General features: G+C 40.6%; 2 protein-coding genes across 2 annotated transcripts; one reads left to right on the forward strand and one right to left on the reverse strand.

Annotated features, from left to right (window-relative positions):
* Positions 1–1,624: 1,624 nt before the first annotated feature.
* Positions 1,625–11,329, reverse strand: scamp5a (secretory carrier membrane protein 5a). The gene is made up of 7 exons (XM_010883733.5): positions 11,137–11,329; positions 9,881–9,947; positions 9,114–9,233; positions 7,612–7,768; positions 7,012–7,113; positions 6,734–6,851; positions 1,625–5,039 (listed from the first exon to the last, which is right to left on the reverse strand). The coding sequence occupies exons 2-7, from the start codon at positions 9,885–9,887 to the stop codon at positions 4,845–4,847; spliced, it is 699 nt and encodes a 232-aa protein (XP_010882035.1). The 5' UTR covers positions 9,888–9,947; positions 11,137–11,329; the 3' UTR covers positions 1,625–4,844.
* A 7,424-nt stretch (positions 11,330–18,753) lies between these two features.
* parp16 (poly (ADP-ribose) polymerase family, member 16) lies at positions 18,754–26,518 on the forward strand. The gene is made up of 7 exons (XM_010883732.2): positions 18,754–18,852; positions 20,449–20,648; positions 20,990–21,127; positions 22,487–22,693; positions 22,885–23,056; positions 23,382–23,526; positions 23,702–26,518. The coding sequence occupies exons 2-7, from the start codon at positions 20,457–20,459 to the stop codon at positions 23,835–23,837; spliced, it is 990 nt and encodes a 329-aa protein (XP_010882034.1). The 5' UTR covers positions 18,754–18,852; positions 20,449–20,456; the 3' UTR covers positions 23,838–26,518.
* Positions 26,519–27,325: the final 807 nt, after the last annotated feature.

Consider the following 27,325-nt stretch of genomic DNA (forward strand, 5'->3'; position numbering starts at 1 on the left):
TTCTGACATGATTTATCTTTGTCTCATTCTTTTACATCACAAAAACCTTTTTATATCCACTGTACATACACTCACCTAAATAATTATTAGGAACACCTGTTCAATTTCTCATTAATGCAATTATCTAATCAACTAATCACATGGCAGTTGCTTCAATGCATTTAGGGGTGTGGTCCTGGTCAAGACAATCTCCAAAACTCCAAACTGAATGTCAGAATGCGAAAGAAAGGTGATTTAAGCAATTTTGAGCGTGGCATGGTTGTTGGTGCCAGACGGGCCTGTCTGAGTATTTCACAATCTGCTCAGTTACTGGGATTTTCACGCACAACCATTTCTAGGGTTTACAAAGAATGGTGTGAAAGGGAAAAACATCCAGTATGCGGCAGTCCTGTGGGCAAAAATGCCTTGTTGATGCTAGAGGTCAGAGGAGAATGGGCCGACTGATTCAAGCTGATAGAAGAGCAACTTTGACTGAAATAACCACTCGTTACAACCGAGGTATGCGGCAAAGCATTTGTGAAGCCACAACACGCACATCCTTGAGGCGGATGGGCTACAACAGCAGAAGACCCCACCGGGTACCACTCCTCTCTACTACAAATAGGAAAAAGAGTCTACAATTTGCACAAGCTCACCAAAATTGGACAGTTGAAGACTGGAAGAATGTTGCCTGGTCTGATGTGTCTCGATTTCTCTTGAGACATTCAGATGGTAGAGTCAGAATTTGGCGTAAACAGAATGAGAACATGGATCCATCATGCCTTGTTACCACTGTGCAGGCTGGTGGTGGTGGTGTAATGGTGTGGGGGATGTTTTCTTGGCACACTTTAGGCCCCTTAGTGCCAATTGGGCATCGTTTAAATGCCACGGCCTACCTGAGCATTGTTTCTGACCATGTCCATCCCTTTATGACCACCATGTACCCATCCTCTGATGGCTACTTCCAGCAGGATAATGCACCATGTCACAAAGCTCGAATCATTTCAAATTGGTTTCTTGAACATGAGAATTTGTGCACTGTACTGATATGGCCCCCACAGTCACCAGATCTCAACCCAATAGAGCATCTTTGGGATGTGGTGGAACAGGAGCTTCGTGCCCTGGATGTGCATCCCACAAATCTCAATCAACTGCAAGATGCTAACCTATCAATATGGGGCAACATTTCTAAAGAATGCTTTTAGCACCTTGTTGAATCAATGCCACGTAGAATTAAGGCAGTTCTGAAGGCGAAAGGGGGTCAAACACAGTATTAGTATGGTGGTCCTAATAATCCTTTAGGTGAGTGTATACTTAATACTTAATGTTCTGCCCTCTTCTATTTGCACTTCTGGTTAGTTGCTAACTGCATTTCATTGTACTGTACTTGCACGGTTCAATGACATTAAAGTTAAATCAAATCAAATCTACATCACTGTTTGATGGGGTCGAAATCAACTATCCGTTTCGGCACGCAGGGGTCATAATTTGACCACAGTCTTGACCACAAGGCAAAACTGCTGTTCACACTACAAAAATAAAAGATATGATCAATACTTTTAAAAGTTAATTTCAGTTAACTTTTAAACACAAAATCTGAAAATGGTGAATGTACAAAACAGAAAAAACACTCAGTGACTCATGATGCAACAAGAACGTTTTACTATCCATCAGGAAGAGATCAAAATAATATAAAAATAATACACCAAAAAAAACATTGCGTTATTATTCTCTAAAATTCATTAAGTTATCTTTGAGACACGGTCTCCTGGACTGCTGTATAACACATCATCCATCCAATCATAACATGGATTTATAGTCTGTATATACTTTTATTTATCCATGGACATTTTATTAGCATTTGATTCATCTCAATTTTTTTAACTACACCTATGTTTTTAGAGTACAGGATATATTAAACAAATACAGCAGGTCACCAGTGTAGATCGGGCTCAATGACAGATGGCTTTCAAAAGCTGTGAAACAACACACACGGAGACCCAAAAACAGCATGGACTGCATTTCATTTCCCCAAGGGGGTGTCCCAAGTAGTACCTCTATATTCAAATAGTGCACTATTTCAGACCAGGTTGGCATTCGAAATGGCACCCCAAATCTTCCCGTAAAGCTCATGGGACACTTTAAAGGGATGTGCCACATTGGACGCAGATTTTTGATTTGGCCTAAAGTAGTGAACTTGCTACAGGAAATTGTGTGCCATTTCAGACATAACCTGAATCCAGAGAAGATTGCAATGGGACGCCTGGACACAGTTGTATTGAACATCAATAAGCCACACATACTGAAATGTGCCTTATTTACATAACTTGGCACACAGTTTGGTCTGACTCACAATTTCACCAAAACCACACTTAGATTTACTAAACACAGAAAACATCACTTTTTTGTATTTATTCTGTTGTCATCTTCTGTTGCAAATACTATAACACAGAGTAAAGAAATGAGGCTTCTGTCAGTCTGAGCAGTACACAAGGATGAACACTACGACCAACAGATTATAGCCTGGTCGAACCAGGCTGATCACTGCACACGTCGTTGTGTCACTGTCAACAGTACGAACAAAGGGGCCTCAGTTCGGATGACAGGCTAATGGAATTAGTCTACTGGACAGTATACACAATGTACATTCGCTGGTGCAATACTCATATGTTGGAGAAAAAATAAATACTTCCACCTGTGTGGTGCCAATCACTTGTACAAAGACACCCCCTTTTGCTCTTACCGGCTATGGTATGAGCCAGTTAAGCAAACCAAGGAGTACAAACTGAGGCTGCATAAATGGCCTCCTCTGGCACTGACCATTTCTACCTTCAGAAGTTGATCTGTCAATTTGTGTTTGTATTGCTCCAGTGCTTGTAATAGTGGAGTAAAGTGAGTACTGGATTGACAGTTTGAGCGAGTTATTAAAGCGAATAGTTCTCTGAGCATAACACCCAACTGTCGAAAACTAACAAATCAGAAACCTATAGCTTTATAACCGACAACAGCAAAAACCTTGGTGACAAATATCAGAACTCAGAACTTTCACCCACCTCCTCACATACATTATACAAAATATACAGAAACAACACAGGTTTTAACAACAGAAACCACAAAAACTGAATTCAGAAGAAACACAAAGAGTTCAAAGAAAATCATATTGAATACAAACACAATCAGACAAGACAGTTCACATGTTTTTTTTAAATAACTGGCATTCATGTACAAATCTTCAAGTCTAACACTGTATAAACATTTTTGTAATATCCATCTATTAACTTAAGACCTCTTTATTTTAGTGAATGTTTTGATATTCGAGACATGAATCAAAAAAAAAAAATAATTAACGGTAGTCAAACGTAGAATAAGCACTTGACTCATCCCTAGTAAAAAATATCATATTGTTATTTTTGTCCAGTTCAAGTTGAAAAAGAACATTGTAATAATAATATTCTAGGTTTCCCATATATACCATTTCACATCTATTCTCTATACACATCTGTACTACATTAACAGCCACATTTTGTTTTCACTTGTCACAAATCTTTCACTTACTGCAGAACTGCTTGCCATGACATCACTGATGACACCATTACAACCTGCTTTGCCCCCCTGGGAAATGTAGTCATTTTAAGTGTTCACATTTTAAGATTATTTTAAGAGGTTTGACCAATGGGAATAAACATTCATAACATCTAACATCGGTCCATCTACGACAGCGAATACTGTATCTACAATAGGAAATTAAGACTGCGATATCTCCTTTGTTCCCATTTACACGTGTGTGCTGTTTCTATAATAATTGATCATGTATTCATTATTTCATTGATAGTCAACAGCATAATGACTGTAAAAAAAAACATTCCCCATTACCTGAAATGAAAAAATGCTGAGGAACCAGTAGAGGTTCCTACCATGGCTTCATGACGTGTGAAAGGAGATGAAAAAGACAATGGTCTGCAGTTCTGACTCTAGCGCAGCTTTACTGATAGACTGGCTTGTGGCTGTTAGCCGTCTATCGACTAGTTAGAATGACAATGAAAGATATTCTATTGTTATGTCTAAAACAACCTAGATATTAAAGAAATATAATTAATTGAACAGTTCTGTTAGTTCTATTTCTATGTCTAAAACAAGGTAAAAACAAGTTAGACGTCTATCCTGTCTTTCCTGAGAATCTAAGAAATACAAAAGAAAAATTCACCATGGACAAATTTAAAATAAGATTTAAATAAGGGTTTCCAGCGTTTTGTGATTTCCATGCGGTCAAACTATATCTTTCATTATAATACAGTACTGCCTTCCAAAAAATATACATGAACACTTTCTCATAAACATGACAATCTGGCCTTTTCCTACTAAGTTCCTTTCATAAAATAAACATCCTTCTATCATAAATGTGATACCACACACTAAAAAGTAAAGCATTTTCAAAAACATGGTCATGGCTATATTATAATGATATTGCATTGCTCAAGTCAGGGTGAATTAGCTTTACGGGGCAGTGCTAGGTTTTGTAGTGTCTGTCTGGCATACAGAAGCAGAAAAATCTATCTTGTGGACACCAGCGTAATAACATAGTTATTACTATGTGCAATATGTTATCACTGTGTTTAATAACACTAAGGTTGGAGTATTGGTCCACATTAGGGGCACAGGTGTGTGAGTTCAATAAAAATGAATCACTGCACATTAACACAGGGAATTTCCAAAGCAAACTCAACATAACACATGAACATTTTATTTTTAATTTTATTTCACCCAAGGATTATCTTACTCTGAATTGGCACCGACCCGACCCCCCAACCCAAACCCCCCCCTTCCCCCCCGCCCTGGCGTCACCTCACCCTGTCCTCCGCCCTGCCTTACATGCCAGGGTCGTCGTAGTTGTAAGTGGGTGCCTGGGAGTACTGCTGCTGAGGCTGCATGGCCCCCTGCGCCACGCCCACGGCTGCCTGCTGTGCCGCCTGCTGGACGTGGGGGTTCTTCCAGGCCCCGGTGGTCCACTCCTCCTGGGCTTTGCTCATGCTGCCCCCAGTGCCACGGTACATGTTGTGCACCTGGAGAGAGAAAGTGACAGAGAGAGACAGAGAGACAGAGAGAGAGAGAAAGATGGGAAAAAATTAGTGAGAAAGTCGAATCGGTAGCACTGTTGAGAAAGTCCAGGAGATGGCATTAGAGAAATGAACAGCAACACGTTGTACACCCGGAGAGAGCAAGGGAAGTTTGGCTACGCCAAACAAATATTTGTTCAACCGGCCCGCCGACTATGCTGTGGTGTCGCATGAGTCAGGCTTATTTTTCTAATATGTATCTAACAGGAACATTAATACATATTTCAGTGTTCACATGTCAGTCAGTGAACACTGCTGTAGTCCCTGTGACTGTATGACCCACAAACATGAAAGCTAATAAACAACATAATTTAACATTCATAAAAAACAATTACATTTAATATGACCCACTAGCCCAGAGACTAATCATCCATCAGATGAACAGAAAAAAACAACAACACATAAACCAACAAAATGTGTCCAGAGAGATAACGTATGACAGTTGTGGGTTTATCTTGACGGTTTGCTCTTGTCTCAACACAGAAGAACAGTTACACAAATCATACCCACTAAAACTACAGAAACATATATTCCACAAGGAATAGGGCACCAAATAACACAATCCACATTAGCTTTGCGAAAGATCACAATGAGAAAAATGGAAGTCAAGTCTTTTGGGCAGGTAGTGCAGAGGTGAAAGCAATGTTTAAGCCTAAACTAAAATAGAGATGTTCACTGTTAAAATGATGTGCTTTGAAACTACTATTTTGAAGCTGAGTTGTTCTTAACTTTGCTGTATTGAAGTATTGAAACATCATTCTAAGATGTAAAATTACAGTCATTTCTTCAGACATCCTTACAACAGTGAATTAAAACACCTACACATTTTTTTTACCCACAGTCCTCTAGAAATGAATCCACATGGTAGGATAAGAGGTAAAAGGAGATGAGAACCAGACATTGTTTACCTTCATGAAATATATAATAATTTTAAGCAACTTTAAGCATATTTGGTTTATTCAAATCAATTAAATTAATTTATTTTTCATTATTTACAATATGTTGTTTTATTGGTCAGTTCACTCTAGATTAATGCTTAGTGTTGCTGACTACATTTCAGAGAATATTCATATTAAATGTACTGCCCCAGACATTGGGCTTCTTCCTTTCTATGCTTTCACACCTACTCCCCTGTCTCCTTCTGTTTCTAATTTACGAATCCAAATGCACGTCACCATTTGATGCCACGGCATCAGCATAGGAGAAGATTCATTTGGAGTGTTTCTGACACCTTGTTGAATCCAGGCCTCTGAAGAATTCAGGCTGTTCTGGAAGGTTCAACCCAGTGCTAGAAGGGTATACCTAATAAACTGGCCACTGAGTTTATTTTGGAAACTAGTTTATAACAGCAATAAGGCCCCTCAGTGGCTTGTATCCAGGCCCAAAGAAGACATGTCAGCCATGGTATATTGGCCATGAACAACACCCCTTTGTGACTTATTGGTAAAAATACATATTCGTATTTTCTATTTTACGTCAATTCAAAATCCAATTTTCCTAAACCTAAGCTTATGGCCTGAATCCAGAATCCTTGTTTGACTAACCTTACAGGGATTTTTGGCACTACTGAAGTAAAACAGGAACAAACACACACACACACACACACACACACACACACTAGGTGGCAGTATATACGGTACCTTAGTAAGACCTAAGAAGGAGAAAACAGCCATGACTGTGAACATGATGGTGGGGATCAGCATGACCACCGCAGAACCTATATTGGTGCTGAAGAAGGTTATGGTAGCCAACCAGCCACTGGCGGAAAAAAACATTGGAAAGACTTTTAGCCAGCAGATGTATTAGCCTGCAGATGTAGCGTTCATAATGCTAACAGTCATACAACATATTTCAAGTGAAAAATAAAAGCCTCACATCAATGGCACTTTATTATAATGAAGGAGGTCCACATCCTTACCAGACTCCCCAACCTGGGATTCCAATACACTGGATAATACTGATCACGACCTGGGCCATGAACACGAAGAAGAATGCCATGAAGTTGAATGAACTGTCAGTCCTACAGCAGCGGGAGAGAAGTCCACCTAGTCAGATGTCAAGGATTCCAACTACATAGAGGACTTGGCCTTTAATGTTCACTGTTCACATCCTCTTTGCCTCATCAATGTTAGCCTGGTTGACAACAACAGGATTTTTAGCTCCGCTCCCTGTCTATTCCATGGAATGTGTTAGAAGACTACACAGAGTAAAAGGAATGGAACTTTGGCTAAACTATGTGGTAACCAGGCAACAATATCATAAAATGGTGCAGGAAGTTGGGTACTGTCTGATCTATATTTTTTTTGCCATGTCTTTAAACTTGGAAGTTCACTTAATTATCTTCTCTTTGTCTATGCCATTCAAGTGCCGTCCAGTATTACATTTGGAGATTAAAGTAAGACAACAGCTCTCAGGTGTTGTGTTTTCCTTCCTTTAGCACTGGTTAGGAAATTGGTAAACAGTGGGAAACATTGAACTGAACTGAACGCACCCCAGATCATTAGAAGGATTTACTTACTTGAAGGCCTTGTAGATGGGCCTGAACCAGCACACGTAGGAGCAGGGGGTGAAGAGGAGGAGCCAAATGATGGCCATGCCAAAATTAGTAGCTCCGCCTCCACCGCACATCCATGCCAGGCAGCCAATAAGATTGACCGCCAAGGTAACACTGTTAACTGTAACAATCACAGTCGGGGAAAAGGTAAAATAACCATATTAGTTGTCAACCTTATGTTTGAACTACTGCAGTTTAGGGGGGTGTTCATTAGGTCATGCAACGGACGTGGACCCCTGAAATTAGGGTTACATAACTGGAGAGGACCAGGTCATCCCTTCCTTGTTTTAGTCTGTTTGTTGACAAACAAACAGAACCATGGTGTCACTGGTTTCAATTCAACGTTGGTCCAATCACAGTGTCCGGAGCCCGATACAATGTAATCATACTGCAAAGGCCCAGTATGTTTATTCTGGGATGATTTCACCAAACACAGTGAGGTCTGACTGGCACCCTCAGATGAGTGCAGGAGTCTGCAGAGCCAGTGAATGTATGGTTTAGCGACTGTTATTTGAGGGGAAGGATTCTACGACCATGCGGCTGGACCCTGTCCTAAATGACAGCAGTGCACTGTGGTAGCAGAACGCCGCTTAAGGCATTCAATTAAACATTCTAAAACTGAAGATAACTCTCCAGGTTAACACACAGTACAGGGTATACTAGGCCAAGAAGTACAAACTAATGAGTACCTACTAGGGATAACTTATACCACACACCTGAGAGGACTTACTTTGAGGTCAAAAATTCCCCCAGCTGGAGTGAAAATGAAAACGAAACAAAGAAATGATGAAGGCATCTGTAGTTTATATAATGTTTACGACTGAACTGGTAGCTACATATTCAGCTGTTGGTGTCAATACAGTGGGGTAGAGACCTAATGGAAGTTGATTTTGATGAGCAACATAGGTCAACATTTTTGTCTGGATGCCTGAAAGCCTTAAGCAGTTGCGACCCAGCTATAGCAGCAATCTTGTGACACTGAGGTTTGTTTTCCATAATATTTTGGGTAAAACAAACACAGGCCAACAAGACAATCCAGAGCTGTTGTACAATTTCCAGCAGTGGTTTTGAAAGTACTACTTATCTCAGAATGCATCCATAAGGCTTTTTACCAGCATGTTGTCACTCAAGCAATCTACACTTAAAATAAATTCATATTTTTGTTAATGTGGGCCAGTACTGACCAGCATGGAGTACAACCACATCTACAACCACATGTACAACCACATATATTTATCTGCTGCTTCAGTACCTCTGCCAACGCTAGTAGACTATTGGAAATGGATGTCCATTACTGTTATCTAAATATAAAGAACATGCCTGTTCTGAAACTCTGAGTCTGACCCGGATGAAGTCCAACAACAGCGTGTCTTTTAAACATCACCTCACTCTATATGGGCCCCGGTCAAAAGTTAGTGAACCGCAAAAGGTAATTGGGGTGCAATTCGTGCCACAGCCGCACTCACAGATCCACAGGTAGTAGAGCTTTTTGCACATGGATCGGTGCACATCCGGGATCTCGTTGAAGTCCTGATAGAAGCACGGCTTCAGCTTGATGAAGCCGGGTAGGGGAGGGAAGTTGTTTTCTGTGTGGAAAGGAAAAGGCTTTGTAAAACGCATGGTCAGCTATTAGATGCATACTTCTGTATTCCAAGCAATCGCAGTGAAAGGAGGTGTTTTTTTCCCTGCTAGATCATCTCTTTTATGCGAGCTAGCAATTGCACCGTGCCATTCAGTAACTTCCTTCAAACTGCACATAACAATAGTATCCAGAGGTTCATCTAACTGTAAGGGAAGTAGTTTAAAGGATAACGTCCGGATGTACCCCTTTAACATCCTAAGTAGCGGAAAATCAAGTGCAAACTGTATGGTAGAAGCAGGCTACACATGTATTACTCTGATCAGCACAAATTTGGCATGTGATTAATAGGGGTTGTTCACACATACTATAATGACATGATAACAACATTCACATTTTTACCATTATTTTACCAGGTAAGTATGCTAAATAAGTATGCTATGGTTCACGGTCTTACTAAGGGACAGAAAGACAGGGTTCTTGACCTTTTCACGTTAGGGGATTAGAACCCGCAACCAAAACAAATAAATGTTTTACATTACTACATCTTTTAATAAGTATAGTGATTCCAGAGATACGTTAATCAAACTCAACAAAGTATTCCTCCTATTATAAAATCCTTGTACAAATGAGATAAATGTTGTCATAGCTTACCTGCCATTACAATTCGATGTGTTCCGCCAGTTGGAAATAAATTATATCCAGACCCAAACTCAACGGCCTTAGAAATGAAATTTAAAAAAATAGGAAGCGTATTATTATTTAATCAAGGAAAATATTTAACCTAAAATCTGTTATATGATGTTTTCATTTGAGTATTTGTTTTTATGCGATTGTGTTTTTATATTTTTTCTTTGTAAAGCACACTGAATTGCTTCTATGTATGAATTGTGCTATATAAATAAACTATATATATATATATATATATATATATATATATACACACACACACACATACATGTTACAGTTTTAGGTTATATCATATATAAACGCTATAACTTCATTAATATCCAATCCAACAACCAATGGGCTAAAATGTTGTTCCCTGTGCAATCCTAATATGAAATGTTGATGTATTAAATAAAACAAAAATACATTTCAGAACCCAACGCAGGGGGAGATGGCCCAAACCGGTTTTATCTCCCAGTGTGCTTTGCGATGGTACATAGCCACCACCCCCTCTGCTAAAAAATGGGATGAATTGTGATAACATGGTACTTCGATGATGTATAAGATACAGTTGCTCCAGTTCGGCCTTCAAACGCTATTCTAATAGCCTTGTGAATGGAACCCCTGATTTCAAGGTGCGCCTTGAAATCAAGACTACTGTAGCCAAGACTATAATATTATGTTTTCCAATAATTTCACTTCACACTACAGTGCAAGCAATAGCTGGTATTTCTGATACATAATTGATCTTCATCTTTCAAAATCATATTTTCCCGTCATAGCTATCATGTTCAAGACCTAGAGGTTGAGGCTTCTGATGAAGGGCATACTTTTCCCAGCATCTATTTTTGCACCAAATACTACACCAGAATTATAGTGAATGATGTTGAGGACAGGCATCTATGCAATGTAATGTTTTTCTCTGATTCAGATGTCTTATTAAGAATGGGCAGAGTGTATGATGCCGCTACAATTGCAGGCTACAATTGCATCGTGACGAGGAGCACTGTCAATGGAGAAAGCAGCGCCCTTCAGCTTTAACGAGCCTACGACATGATTAAGTATATTCAGCTGGACTCAATGCACAACCCTTACTTTGACGCATTCTTCTTCTACCTTATATTTATGCACAAATCATTCTTGCAAATGCGTTATTCGCGCAGTGATTGAACAAGAATTAATGAAATGGACATATAGAAGACAACACCGGATGGATTCGTCAGAAACGATATTTCTCTTACCTTATTTTCTAAACCAGGATTTCCGTTACTATGTGACGTACTTCAATTGCATTATATGAGGATATTTTTAATGTAAAAGAACATCCGCTCAAAATACGAGACTATTTCCACATTCGATTAAAAAAAATCTCAAATGTAGCCAACGCACGCGTAGCTTGGGAGTAGAACACAATCACGTGACGTCACGTTCCCCCTATCTGTCCTTAGGCACATACAGTAGACCTACCCGTTCTATAAGGAATGGTTTGAGGAAACCGATTTGTTGCTGGACGGAACGGACTAAGAACAAATGCATACTATCGGTTATGTTGCTACTTTTCCCACCGCATCGCTCCCAGCTCTACGCAGTGTTGAAAGATCAGACCCAACTTAAGAGACTTGCAGTGTTAATGCAACCTCTAAAAAAAGATCTTATTAGTGGCTATTAAACCAAAACGTCCAGGCAAACACTGCAAAGTTCTATAAATGTTTTACATTTTTACTTGCGCATGGAATAATCGATATACGGCCACCTAATATGGCCGCAATCCGAGTAATCAAAGAATAGGTACGACAGGTATCTTTGTAACTTCTACACTGGCCATGCCCCCTACTCAAATTACTCACACACTGAACAAAGAACAGATGCCAGGTCATTCTCTGGTCAAGCTAAGATCTCTTCAAGAGATAAACAGAGAACCCTACCATCAAAACGTTATATATTGCTCCTCAGTTTCATATTTCTATCTCAGAAGCAACCCCCAGAACATGAGGAGCTGTTTGAAAATTATTCACAAGGCATAGTAGAAAGGGCAGAGCAGAAGGCTTGATCTAGGATTTCGACTTGTAAGGACTGTAGGTTAGTCTGGGACCAGCATTTGCGTTTCATGGTGTGGTGGTTTTGGGTGTGGTACTCAACAATGGACACAAGAGATTAGAAACACATTAAAACTCTAGACATGACACAGTATAATGCAATTAGGAATACCAGTGGTGTCGTTAGGCCTGGGCGTCCGGGGCTATAGCCCCAAATCTTTTATGAATATCCCCGGACCTCAAATTGACCAAAGAATTATAAAAATAAAGAAATAACCCCTGATCTATTCAGTGCATAGGGGATAACCCTTTAGGTAGAAAAGATGGGTTAGGCCACAATGTCACTCCGTGGTGATCTGCCTTCCACCAAAGGCACATAGGGCTCACAGAATGCGCATGAAGTTCACTCAGGAGTTCCTGAGGAGACCACCAGTAATAGAGCAGTCTTCATAGATAAGCACTTTAGCCTGTCTTCTTTCAAAGGCTCGATAGGAGACTCCCTTAAAGCCTGAAGGACTAGAGGGAGATCCCATAACAGTGCCTTATTGCGTCTAGGGGGGTGTAGGCGCCGAGCTCCCAGTAAGAATTGGCAAATGAGATAGTGGACTGCTATGTTGCCATCAATATGATCATGACATGCAGAGATCACAGATGCATGTACCTTTAATGTTGAGGCTGAGCGTCCCTCACCTAACAGGTGGAAACATTCCAGAATGATGGACGGACGGCAGGAGACTGGGTCCTGTACTCTGTCCGTGCACCAGCTGGTAAACAGTTAGTCTCTGGGGACAGGGATGCGGAGAAGGTAAGAAGTGTCTCAGGGCAAGGTACACTGTACGGAGTTCCAGAACATTGATGTGTTCCTTCCTCCACTGTGAGCACCATACACACTGCACCATGTCGAGAAACTGCTCCCCTGCACTCCAGTGACACATCTGTCGTCACCACTTCTCGTCTTGGCGGAATAGAGCCTAGGGGGACTCCTTTGAGCAAAACGCTCCTCTCCCTCCATGGCTGCAGGGTGAAGTGGCATGTATCTGTTATCCTGATGGTAATGTCTCAGTCTCTCTTGGGATCCAAGTGCAATGTGTTGAGCAACACGTGAAGGGGACGCAGCTTCAAACAGGCTGAGAGGAATTAAGGCGTCAGCTGCCATTAGCATGCCCATTTGCTTGAGGATCATTCACGCCTTTACTTCCACCCCTCGCTGGAAGTATCGGGTTGAGATGTAGGATGTTGTCCACACGTTCTGTGGATGGACACGCTTTTATGGTTTGGGAGTCGATTATCATCCCGATGAAGTTGACTCATTGGCTTGGTAGGAAATTTAAAAAAAATTTAATTTATTGAGAGGCCAAGTGCAGAAATGTGGGTTTCTATCAGAACTGTATGTGCTGCTTTTTTTTTTGAGAAGATGCACAAATCAGCCAGTGGTTCGAGATAAGGCAGTATCGTTATTCCTTTCAGTTGGAGGTGGCTCAGTGCCACACTGATGCATATTGTAAAGACTCTGAGAGCTTACGAAAGACAGGACGGTAAACTGATATGCCTGACCACTGTTGGAAAAAAGATTTGAAGGTACTTGTGGTGTTCTGAACACACCGGTACATGAAAATAAGCGTCCTGTAAATCCAGGCATTTGAACAATTCACCAGCTGTTATGATTTGGAGTCCATTGACTATATGTAGCATGTGAAAGGAGAGAACTCTCAAAAACAAATTGAGAAACAAAGACCGGTCACCAAGCCGGTGAAGCCCAGCAGCACGGACCCTGCCTCGCCGGCCCCACCCGTCGTCCCTGGTCCTGCTCCTCCTGCTTCAGGTCGAGAATAGCATCAAACACGTCTGTCCCCTCTACCTCAGCACAGCCTAGTGATGCAGCGTCAAACACATCTGTCCCCTCTATTTCAGCACAGCCCCGCGATGCAGCGTCAGTCATCTACAAAAAGGCTACACCAATAGACCCTACTGACTGGCCCGAAGCTGTTTACTGCACTACCCAGGTATCTCAATCCTCACACTCCAGCACTTGGATAAACTCGTCTGTCCTTTTGTGAGATAAAACCCTGCATCAGTGTCTAAACAGTAGCACAAGAACTTGCATTTGTCTCAATTAGCATTGAAGCTGGACCCAAGCGCGGACACGAAGAGTAAAGAAAAGGCTTTTAATAAAGGAAAAAACAAAGAAAACTACAAGAAACGGGCAGGCAGGCAAAAACACTGACTGGTGGCTGGGACGGACATAAACCAAGCATCAAACACAATGACAGACAAAATTATTCATTCATCACATTACCTCTGTCCTTATCAAATGTTCCTCTTTTTTTCCTTGCCTGGGCACCATCGTTTAAAGTAGGTTACCGATGCTAATTTATCATGTTTCACGTTCAGTGTCACTACTAGATAATTGAACTTGCCCCTCCCCCGCAATCAGGTGAAAGCGGGAGGGGGCGAATGATGCACAGGGCCAAGGTGACACTGCGGTCATCACAGAAAATATGGCCTTATAAGCTGTAGTTGTAATATTTCGATATAATAGTATTCAAATAGGATTAGTAAACAAGAAATCAGGCAAGCCTAGTTGAGCCGGCCTGCAATAGAAAATGTCCTGAGACTTGAACCCAGGTTGCACATATCTGTAAGGCTGTGTGGTTAACCACTACACCACAGAGCTGTACCACAGAAAACTGTGTTAAACTGACTAACAGTTCTTATTAAGTTCCATAGCATCTATGAACTGTATTGCTTTTGCCACTGGCCATTTTAACAGCTTATTAGCCAGTAATAGGCTTACTAGTATCTACTAACTTCCTATGAATAAACATAAAAATGTAGCAATTGCGAGCAAGACTGAAGATACATTTTTCCATGTCAGAAGCAGTCGCAATATAACCGTATACAGCTTCAGTTAAGGCTTACTATAACAAAACTACTGTAATTTAAGCCAGCAGATGTGTTTGTCTATCCTGACCCAAAACGCATGCACGGATGCGTACTTCAAAAATCCACCAGAAACAGTCGCAATATGACCATACTTTTTTTTATTTCAGGTTTACTATAACGTAGATAGTAAATGTTTTATCCAGCAAAGTTTTCATCTATACGGAATAATGCATACATCGCTTCGCCTGCGAGGAGATACGAAGTCCGGACCTATAGTTCACAAGTCTGCTTCTCTAACCACTATACTATTTAACAACGGTCATTTGCTCGCTTGACTGTTAGTTAAACATTAAACTGTTGGTTACTATAAAACTAAACTTCATCTGGGTGATCACAGGGTTGTGTTAATATTAGATTTGTTAACTGGTTGCATATGTCAGATTTATCTCATGACTCATCAGGCAGAGAAAAGCTGTTGCTATGAAACATTTTCTGCTTAATCAACTGAGTCAGTGTACTTAGATTAAATAGGCCGATAGATGGAAGGTTTGTGAAGTGATTTCATGCTCCCTTGTAAAAGTATTTTAGTCTTTTTTGATACATGGTGTGGCTGCAGTATTTTGTAGTTTATTTTGATATTTTGAGTTTAATTTGCTTGGTGTTATACTGTGATGATTATGTGTTCCCTTAATATTTAGAGCAGTATATAATAATAAATTGTGCCAGGCAGTCATTCATGCAATGGTATGCAAAATCATGATCCTACTAAACTGCTACTTCAATTAGGCAGGGCCAGGGCCAAGATGACATAACTGAGGGTGCATTTTGTATAAATGAGGCGGCATGTCTAATCACCCCCACTTCCCAAGACGAAGAATTTAGAAAAGTATATGCACATGTAAAGCCGATCGATAAATGTTGATCTGTGATGATCATATGGTGTTAAGTGTAATGATCAGACCGGGTCGAATTAATATACAATCGAGTGTGCATATGGGGAAACAAAACTGAGGGGGCAAGACTTTGTACCTGAGGGGGCAATGCACCCTTTTGCCCCCCTGTGGAACCGGACCTGCAATTAGGATACAATCATTTAGCAATCATTTATTTATTTATTAATCATTGGACAACACTTTGGAAGTTGAAAACAAAGATTTCAGCACTTTTTCAACAATTATTAAATGATCGGTATGTTTTGATTTTAAATGTAGCCAGAAACATAATCAGAAAGTAGCAACAGAACTTGCCAAGGAGTATTAACTCAACTCCAACCACTTAATCTATTGAGAGCCTCAGAATATAGGTATAGAGTACACAAACACAGTAATAATGTAGTAAGAACATTTACTTAAACTCCAATAGAGAATACTACAGTAGAGAATACTACAGACAAGGTATTCCAAAACAGTTCTAGCAAAAACACTAAAACTTATGTGTGAGTGTGGATGAGAGTATGCGTGTGATTGAGTATTAATGACAATAAAGCACACGTGTGTGCTTTTAACAAGTTCCACCATATCGTGGCATTATAATGTAATGTTGTACAACACTGAAACGCTTTATTTTTTTTCATGCACAACCGACAAAAACTCAACATAGGCTGTAAGTAGCAAGCTAACGTTAATTGTGAGGGCTGCTACGATTTGTAGCAATTTATGCTAAAAATTTATGGAAAGCTGGCAACCTACACATTTCTCACCTTGACCTTCTTTGGGTATGGATACATTTTCTGTTCTGATCTCAACAAGTCTGGTCAAATTACTGAATAGGCACCAATCAGAGGCAGCAATACATGATGTCATTATGTACACTTCTCACAAAGTATTTTACAGTATTTTTAAACTACAAAATATAAAACACTAAAGTATTTTCATACAAAATACGATGCCATTTCCATCAACTCTATCAGATATAAATTGTGTGGTTTCACATCCTCCACCCATCTCTGACCGTATAAACGGTCACAGCCACCATCTCTGACCGTATAAATGGTCACAGCCACCATCTCTGACCGTATAAATGGTCACAGCCACCATCTCTGACCGTATAAATGGTCACAGCCACCATTTCTGACGTATAAACCAAGACATGGTCAGTCACTCTATGATACAAACTCGCTTGGAACTCAGGGACATGCATCCCTGAACCCACCTTACCCAGCTTAGTCTGCGGCCTTGGACCCATCCGTATACATCCTTAAAAACAAATTAAAACAGTTATTCATATACCTCTCCACACACATGCTCACGTCTTCCTTGCCCAACTCCCTCCCTCAGTCATACCCAAATCCACACTTGGTGTGGGAAACAGCCACGGTGGAATAGACCCCAGTGCTACGACCGGTAGATATCTCCCCCTGTACATACTCCACTTAACACTGAGTCAACTAACAAACATCTTAATCACTGTCGTAGTACTGTTTAACACCAATTTGGGCAATCAGAGTTTGTCAACCCTGACTTTCCTTGATAATCCCGAGTAGGTTGAACATGCCCTCCAGTGTGTAGCAGCTGGGAGCCCCACCACTCTTGTTATAAAATGCCTAGCTACCCCTGTAATCACTGATTTTATCTCTATATGTGTTAGTGGCACCTTGTTCCTTCCCTCAGGGAACGAATGTTATATACGTACCTACACTTTTCAGTCCAGAGATTAAACCTAGTGCCAAGCTAAAAAATAAATTCCCATGGAGATTTCCCATAGACCAGTGGGACTTTACAACTATTCCAATGATGAAGCATCACCCAACCACTTGCATATTCCAACTCAATCATCTTCTTTGTGGTTATGCCACATGTGTATACTGCAAATCATATTTGTGGGGAAACTAGCTGCGCAGCAATACTTTGACGAAGACCTGGAACGCGCCCATTAGTTTCTCATCCTGACGTCATTACCGGATACACTGTGTCAGTGTGGTAGCTAGATAACTTATAGCGTCATGCTGGCAACATTTGAGATTCCGTAGCAACAATAAGAATTCCGGTTTTAGGATTTTGCCATCGAAATAAATGTCCGCGGTAAAACGCAATTTTAATAATATTAAATGAATCTATTATGCCACGTTGCTTTGTGTATATTCTAAAAATATATTGTAGTAAATGTTCAGGAGAGTGGATAGAGTTATTATATGCAAAACAAATTAAGGGGCACTATGTATTTGCAATTGTTGCTGGCATTTTACTCTGCCCATGCCATTGGCCACAGTGTAACTCAATGAATATGAAAAACATATTGCCGTATAGAGAAATAACTATTCTCTACGCTGCAGTGAATGTATGTAAACAGTGATACATTACCTAGAATATACATATCCTACAATACATTCTCTGCGGCATATAGAATAGTTTTTTTTCTGTATAGGGCAATATGTATTTCATATCCATTGAGTTACATTGTGGCCAATGGTATGAGTGCAGTAAAATGTCAGCAACAATTGCAAATACACAGTGCTCCTTGATTTTTTTGCATATAATCAATCTATAGAGTCTCCTGAACATTTCCTACAATACATTCACTGCGGCGTATAGAACCGTTTTTTCTGTATGAGTCAATATTTATTTCATATCCATTGAGTTACATTGTGGTAAAAGAGGGTGTGGAAAATAAAGTGTTGCTAGATGTAGCACACCACTCCCCATGATTAGACAGGTTAGTCTTACTCTAAACACTCTCCTGAACATTTCCTACATTGCTTTCTCTGTGGAATATTCAATAGGTTATGAGCTATGAGGCAATATGTATTCCATATTAAGTAATTGGCATTGTCTGAATTTTGCCCTTGGAACGTGTTTTAACACCTACTTTTTATTGATATTACTCTTAAATATAATCAAATATGAATTGTTGTCAATGTTTTGAGAATTACATTTTCTTAAACAATGAATAAACTCAATTTATGTCCGTTTTGAAGTAATATGTTGGTCTCGTTTATTTAGAACATTTCCTAATTTTCGTGACCCGGAAGTGTTTCTTTAATGTTGCTCACAAGATGCTGATGACGTTGATTGATCATTTAGCTACTTGAGGCTCGCTCAGGTACGTGATTTAAACAATTGTTTTTACGTTTAGATGGGTATTAGTCCTAAATAAACAACATCTAGTTGACAAGCACTGTCTGGTTTTGTGTGGTTTGTGAGCCAGGTGTCTTGCTAGCCGTCGGATGTTTTACATAGCTAAAATGCTAAGTTAATGGTAGTTATCCAAGTAGCTAGCTAGCTGTAGAGTTTTTTGTTTATGAATGAGTGACAATTAAAGATGGATTTTAAACTCCGTTTGTATCTGCATACGTACCATTTTGTCTCTACAAACATAGTACATTGTTTATCATTGTAGGCTAATGATGTGGACCTCAACTGTGTTTTGTTGACATATATGGCACTATGTGTAAACATCTCTAGCTAGCTAACTACATTCTGTACAGTAGCTAACTTGGTTGTGGCTAACTATTTGAAATTTCACCTGCACTCAACCACATTAGTTACCACCAAATTATACAGCTAAGTTTGCTATTAAATAAGTCAATGTATTTCAAAATCTTATTTCAAAATATTAAACGGTTTCAAACATTAACGTTAACACAACTAACAGTGCTCTCGCGGAGTGTTATGTGGGTACCGTAGCTTTGACTAAGGAAAAGCTTCTGTATTCAGAGGCAGACAGTGATAACATAATTCCTTGCTTCGTCAGACAATGGCCATGTTCTTGTAACCATTTTTATTTTAAATGTACATGACTTAGAGAACCATTAAAGATACTGTAAAAGTGCATTGCCCAAGGGAATACCTTTTGTTTGTTTGCCCAACAAACTAACCGTTCTGTGGCTTCTGTCAACGGATTAATGTGATACAGGTACTCCCTGTCTAGATAATACGGGTACTCTGTCTAGTACCATTAAACTGTCTGTAATTACACCACATCACAAACATCCTCTGCCTTTCTAAAATAAAGTAGTCCAGCAGATGACATCCTCTTAAACTGCCAACAGTATCTTTGAAAGATACTAAACTGGTTTTAGATCCTTTCCCAATACTGAAACTGCAAAATAAGTTAAGGGCAAAATAGTTAATGACCTTCTACAGCTTCTATGTTTTTTTATTTGTTTAAGCTGCTGCTTTTCACACTGTCCTCTTCTAAACTGTTAGAAGAGAGACTTTTAACTGGCCTAAATCACACCTTTCTGAGCAGTATCAGTTTGTTCAGTTGGGAGATTATTTGTCAGATAACTCCATGGTGGAATTTGGTGTTCCTAAATTTGCTTGGACCCCTTTTATTTGGTAATATTATCCTTAAACCAATATCAGTGGCAACAGGTAGCCTAGCCGTGGGATCTGACCAGTAACCAAGAGGTTGTTTGATTGACTTCCCGAGCTGACAAGATGAATGTTCTGATAAAATCCTATTGCTCCCATGTCATTGCTGTAAATGATGGTCGGTTCATGATAGTCGTGTCTGTAGTCGTGGTATAATTATTTAGTGTGTACTACGGAATGTTATATAACTATCTTTTATTTTCTTACTAACCATGTAACCCATTAAGAACGGGGTTCAGAAGTAAGCATTTCAGGTTCTCTGTCTCTATCCTTGGCCTCTAACACTCGGGATCTGTAACAGATCATTCTAATCTCTTCACAGTGTTGGGAATGCAGCCTCCACTCCCACCGGATGCAGTCAGAGAGCTGGTATTTTCCTGTCTCCACAGGGACCCGGTAGCTGCTGACCTGAGATGCAGCCTGTTTGTTGCGGCTGCCCAGAGCTACAAGAGGGACTCATTGCTCAGACCATACCCACCCAGATACATCCGGGACAGAGATACCAAAGAGTTTGATGAGCTGGTGAGGAATCAGACAGTGACTGAAATCAGATTTTCCATACAGACTTTCTAATGGAATTCAAATTATTATTCTTTATCGCAGTTTCCCCCCAATCTGTTTTGTTCTAGAACGGTACTATGTTCTAGGACAGTACTATGTTCTAGAATGGTACTGTTTTCTCGTTAGTGTCTCCGGGTTATAGTCTGCGTTATGTTCACTTCCGCGACGGGGAAACAACTTTAAAACCTTTTGCAACAGGGAGTTGCGTGGATCATGTGTTATTGGCCTATGTAGGTTCTTTGCATTTTACCAGCTCTACTCCCCACTTGGTGCCCTAAAAACTTAACTCTGCTTCTGCGCAGCTGACAGATGTGAACAGCCTACCTGGGGTGAGAGAGCTGGTGAGACTGAGGCCGGGCGAGGGGAACCACCATCTGGCTCTCACACACTGGGTTCTCTCCTCCAAGAGCTTCGCCGTGAAGACTCTACAGAAGGAGGAGGTAAATGCAAAGTCACCTTCTGCTATTAGCTCTGTGTAGTTGATTTACATTTTCATTTCACATTCATGAGATGGGCTGAATGGGAGATTTGTGATCAGTGAAGGTTAGGTCTGCTTCCGGGGAATGAGGTGCTTTATTGACAATACAGAGATCCAGTAGATACACTTAACCATTACTGTAAAAGTTGGCAAATTAAAACTGCTAAACCTCTAGATAAACAGTAGTTACTTCTGTTTTATTGACACAAGAACACAGAACAGGCTGTTCTTTTTTTATCTACCATGAGAGGAACATATCCCCTACTAACACTATATGAATAGGATGTAAATAGTTTCGTATGAAGACTAAAGTAATTTCATAACTAACTCTAGAGTGAACTTGCATTCTATGATGTCAGTTAGAGAAAGTCATACTGCATTTGAGATTAGAACCCAAACAGTTTTATGAGTCGCTCAAAATTGAAACATCGGTCCATGACCTATGTACATTCATGTGTCAACCATTATAAAACACCATAGCCTATTGCTATATTAACATCACAGATCACTATGACCCAACTCAACATCTATGTTTTTGTTCCATTAAACAACACTGTGAGCCCTAAGCTCTGTCATTGACCTCCATGTCCCAAGACACAAGACTTCAACTGACTTACAACTGAGTTCATACATTTTCATACTATCTCCTACTGGCCCCCCATAGGAATCACCATGTTATACAGACAGAGCCACAGCGTACTCAAGATAGAGACGATTTTTCAAATATTCAGTTCGACTGACAGCAGACTTGTTGAAGAATCCCCTGCAGATGGTGCTGTAGGACTATTTTGTTTAGGACTAGCTGGTGCCCCAGTCCAGCCCTGACCTGATATCAATCTCTTCCTGCGCCTAGCCAATCACACTCTCTCCGCATCTATCCCACTCTGTCCATGCAATGATCATGCGCTCTTTGATTGGCTGGATGCTGCTGCCCAGTCCTGCATTGGTAGGATTCTAAAAAATGGGTCTGTAACAAGTGTATAAATATTGCAGTTTTTTTCTTGGATGTGGGTGGACATGCATGAATAGGATACTTGCATACAAATAAATCTTTTTTTTTTTTTATATCTGTTACCATCTTCATGTACCACTTTCCTGGGTGTGAATAAAGTTCAGCGCGTGCGTGTGTTCTCTTGTTACCTTATTGACCTCAGGCGTTCACAAGCTACAAGCCGGGTTGCCCTCTCTTTGAACAACTCAAATCCTTAAAGAGTTTTTGGAAAGGTACATTGTGACCCGTATAAGAACGGTGGAATTGAATGTTTCTGAACGACGTGACAGACTGACGTCCTCGGTTCGATTCTACTCCCCCTTCCGCCAGTACTCCAAGCTCTGCAACCTAACGAAGAGTGAGGGGATCTTGACGCCTGTTCCTGACTTCCTGTTTGAGCTCGAGTACTGCGACCAGGTGAACGCTAAATTCGAGAAGACGCGGGCGGGGCGCGACATCTTCTACGCGTTCCACGGCAGCCGCATCGAGAACTTCCATTCGATCATCCACAATGGGCTCCACTGCCACCTCAACAAGGTTAGTTGGGTTACGATGAGGCGTTAGGCTGGGTGGGCGGGCGGGGTGGACGGTTGGTAGCGCTGCATCCGCCGACCACATGTTTTAGTCCCAGAAACACCTGGGCGTCATCCCCTGGTCCACCTCCACAACTCTCACCCCCCATCGACTGCCTCTGTCGATGTTTTGTTTTTCCATGGCCGCTCCTGCAGACCTCATTGTTCGGAGAGGGCACCTACCTCACCAGTGACCTCAGCATGGCGGTCCTCTACAGTCCCCATGGCAACGGTTGGCGCGACAGTCTCCTGGGACCGTTGCTGAGCTGTATCGCCATGTGTGAGGTCATTGACCACCCAGACGTCAAGTGCCAGGTGAAGAGGAAAGGTAGGTTTTGGTCTGGTTTAAGGGTTAGGCTTGTCCAGGATCTGTGTCATTAAAAATGAACAGGCAGACTGGCTTCAGAACAACAGAACCTGACATCCAATCGGAGGGCCAGTAAAGGCAGATATGGATACGCTCTGTCTTCACTGGAAGTCTCCTCATATTCTGCTTCTGCACTCCAGCTAATGGTTTAGCCCGGTTTAGTGCAAAGTGCAGTTTGACATAAAACAGGCTTCGTAAATTCATCCTACTGATTGGCACTAAACTAATGTAAACCGCCAACAGCTCGTAAGCCCTTCCGTTAGTGACGTCCCTATTCCTGTTTCAGACTCGGAAACCGTCGATCGCCAGCGGTCCAGAGCCAGGAACAGTGAAGGCGGGGAGGTCCCTCAGAAATACTTTGTGGTCACCAATAATCAGCTGCTCCGTGTCAAGTACCTGCTTGTGTATTCCCAGAAAAGACACTTCTCCAGGTCAGTGACGACGTTAACACTAATACCAGAAGGATTTCTCTGTGACAGACATAGTCATTGTTGCCAGTCATTGTTAGTCGAGCAGTGAATATTGACAGGGTGTCAGTAGACTTCAGATTTCCTCTCAGTGATTTTGGGTGTTCGGTGTGACTGTTTGTGCTTGTGGTGTTTCCAGACATTCCCGGGGCACGTCCTGGCTGGTCCGGCATCACTTCGCCATCATGATGAGTCTCTACCTGCTGCTGCTCATCTTCATTGGTGCCTTCAACTCCACCGCATTCCTCTCCTTCTGGAACAGGCTATTTCGGTGACATCATAAACCTGGGACACTCTTCCGGTGACCTCACAATTACCGGACCACATGCTTCTGGTGACATTACAGGGCCTCACTCTTCCAGCTGTGGTCACTGGGCCTTCAACCCAGGTCAGTTCAGCCAGAGGTTCTCCATCTTTAAACCCTGTTGTTTTAGTGTTCCAGGGAGGTCGTGTTTCCGCTCCTATTACCAGGGCTGACACTACGGACTTGGTAAGAGCAGTGTGTCAACGACGTCTGAAGAGTCAAACTATCTCCTGAGGGAAGGAATAGTTCTAGACATGATGGATCATTCTTCATCATAGTGTCTTTTTTAACACACAGTCAGACAGATAGACATACATACAGACAATCAGACTGAACAGGGAATGTCAGCAATGAGGAAAACCATAATATACATGCACTCTATCGCTGTTTCGTTACTCTTTCCACCACCTCTTTTTATTTCCAGCCAACACAGGAAGCGCACTGATATTCAGGTCTTTCTGTAATTAGAATCAGGATTGGGTGTGCTTTCTGGATTGAAATGGAACCAATGAAGAATTGTTAGTATGCTCAGTTACCATGGTGATTACTGGTCATTATGATGCCGATTCTTTACTCCACTGAGAAGTACACCCCAACCAGAGAGGCTCTAAGTCCTCAAGGCTTAAGTCTCAATGGAAAAGAAAAGTTCCCAGTCAGTAATAAATATATCTATACTGTATATATGGGCACAGCTCACCTGTGGTCTGCCTTGCTAGTGAATATGAAAGGGTGCTGCGACGGCTGCTTTCATCAATGATCACTACACTGTATTTCTGTCTACTATCTGTGACAGGCTGCTTGGGTTGTGTTCATTAGGGCACAAAGTAGCAAACATTTTCCGCAAACAAAAAAAAGTGTTTCTTAAGGGACAAATATTGGCAGTCCCGCCGTTTCAGGTGTTTTTCTTCCATCGGGTGCCTATTGAGCACGATCCTGGGCGTGGCGTGGTCGTGTTGGACTGTGGTCAAGACGGATTCCGTATGCGCAGTTCCAGTCGAGAGTTTAGACTGGTACTGTAAGATACTATGTAAATGTGTGTTCTGTCTGTGTTGTCTCTGTTTTCTGTGTCTTTGGTCAGCAAACATTTACACACTGGGTGAGGGCATCTGCTAAATGACAAAGAAAAGGAAATGTTTTTAGAACCGTTTAAGTTGGCATATGATTTGCTGTTGTACTCTGAGGGTAGGATTCGTGGACACAGATTAAGTCTGGTCCTGGACTAAAACAAAATCAAGCTCAATAATTAATGTCTTTTTTTGTCCAGGACTAGGCTTAATCTGTGTCTGTGAAACTGGCAATTAAAGTTAGAAACCACTTGAATTTGTCAAGAGGACCCTAATTCTTTAAGATGTTACGTGGGCCTATAAGGAATATATCAAATATAATGTATTATGTATTTTCAAGTAATACCACATTAAATATGCTTTTATATTGCTTATCACAAATACATTTCTTAGTACATCTTGATCATAAGAAATATATTGTTTCTTTTTTTTTTTTAAACAGTTACACTTAAATTCAAATAGATTCTTTTTACAACTTATTTTACTTATAGTTCTTTAAGAACAAAAATGGCATAAAGTAATTTTTGTCAGATAATTAGAACAAAATGGCGTTGCCTAATGTAGGTTGCTTCTGTTTAACTCAATGGCTTCGTATATTTCTAAGTAAAAGGGGCAATCAATCCACGTACACCAGGTCATAGTGAACCATTCTGAAATAAAAACGAATTTGTTGGGTGATGCGTCTGTGGTTTTAGTGCAGGGTTATTCAACTTTGGTCCAAGAGAGCTGAAACACTTCTGGTTTTTGTCCTGGCCGTCTAATCATGGACTAATTCAGACCTGGGACACCGTGTGAGTTTTGTTAACTACCAGATGGAAATAAAACTAGTTTTTCATCCCTCCAGCACTGGAGATGAAAAGGCCTGGTGATACTGTATGTGGGATGGGGTGTAGGAAAAAGAAATGCTTTAACACACTTTCAGGGAAGTGGGCATGTAGAGGTGGGTAAGAAGAAGATATCCATGGTCATACACTATTTCTTCATCTGGGTTCTATGTGGACGGTCAAAAATGTTTTTGGGGACAAATGTTTCAGAACCCCTCCTTTGATGTACCAGCCCAGTTCTACTGTTGCCATTCTGATTGCTACTCTTTTTGGTGCATGTTGTTAATGTATCATGGGCTGTCTGTCTTTATGACACCTGGTACCCTGAAGATCCATTGTTGTATGCGGTTATTATCAGCGAAAACTAACTGGATCGATATATAGGCTTGATAAGTGTCGGCTGGCTTTGTTCACCAAGTCCACTCAAGATTATACACCTTGACATGAATTACCACCTGTACCGTCCCTACTCAGATAATAGACTTCTCTGTCTGTGTCCTTATACTTTGATATATTGGTTATTTTTGAGCAATTGAATTAATATGAAGCCAGTTTGGTTGGTACAGATGGAGTGACCCAAACTAGCATGCATTTTGTATCATAGTGTGTGGACAACTGGAGTGCAAGTATCAATATTTCCCTTGCAAACTGAAAATCTTGAGCAAATGCTTTGTTTTCAAAATGTCATTTTTTATTTTGCATTTTATAAGGTAAAAGAACAATTTCTCAAATTATATTGTATTAATAATTTGCATTCCGACCAAGTTGACCTTGTCCCCAAGTTATTGCACACAACATGTTTTGAAACAAGATTAGAACAAAGACAAAAAGTTGAACAAAGACAAAACAGGCCAATCAATATTATCAATTTGTTTTTATCACCTTTAGTATATGTGCACTCACTACCAAATGAATGTCCTGAATACATTATGCTGCCTTAAACATAAGGCCCACCATTCGAGGATTTGAATCGATCTACACGTTCTGTTCCATATGTTAAATGTATAAGAGGTTCTTAATAATAAAAAAAGGAAAATCTAACGTTTGATCATACCTCACTGTTGACAATTTTACGTCTGTAAATTGGGTGGCAACATATCCATAGATTTTGTTCAGAATTGCACAACATCAGTCCATGAGATCTCTGCAAAACTCAACACAGTGGTAATCTTAATTCAATTAATTGTGTGGGGTTTGTAGGATTTTACTCAAAATCTAAACTGTACCTGCCGCGGGTGCACGTGGAGACATACCCAGTCACGATATTAAGATGGGGAAATAAAGTTACTTTTAAAAATGGAACACACGTGTGGATCAATAAGAGAAACATTAAAATTAAAGGCAGCAAAATGTCACCACTGTGTAAGACCCGTGTAGACCTCTGGGCACTATATTTTGGAATGTTTGGTGTGTGGAGAAGCCGTTAACTTCCATTTCATTTTTATCGCCTTAGTTTTATCCGTAAATGCACTTGAAATATCAGAGACATGTTTGCGGATTAACTGCAAAATATGCTGCTCAGAAAAGCCACTATACATTAGTACCTGTACCTTGTGAATGAATACATATTG

This window comes from Esox lucius, chromosome 19, assembly GCF_011004845.1.
Source record: "Esox lucius isolate fEsoLuc1 chromosome 19, fEsoLuc1.pri, whole genome shotgun sequence".
In the NCBI taxonomy this organism is placed as follows: domain Eukaryota; kingdom Metazoa; phylum Chordata; class Actinopteri; order Esociformes; family Esocidae; genus Esox; species Esox lucius.

Excerpts from the sequence above, each read along its gene's own strand:
- scamp5a (XM_010883733.5), bottom strand. Across the intron at positions 7,769-9,113 it reads GCTCTACTACCTGTGGATCT|TTAACAGTGTTACCTTGGCG; the intron begins GTGAGTGCGGCT and ends TGATTGTTACAG. Across the intron at positions 7,114-7,611 it reads CCCATCTACAAGGCCTTCAA|GACTGACAGTTCATTCAACT; the intron begins GTAAGTAAATCC and ends CCGCTGCTGTAG.
- parp16 (XM_010883732.2), top strand. The coding sequence starts at position 20,457 with ATGCAGCCTCCACTCCCACCGGATGCAGTCAGAGAGCTGGTATTTTCC. Across the intron at positions 22,694-22,884 it reads TCCACTGCCACCTCAACAAG|ACCTCATTGTTCGGAGAGGG; the intron begins GTTAGTTGGGTT and ends CCGCTCCTGCAG. Across the intron at positions 23,057-23,381 it reads GTGCCAGGTGAAGAGGAAAG|ACTCGGAAACCGTCGATCGC; the intron begins GTAGGTTTTGGT and ends TTCCTGTTTCAG.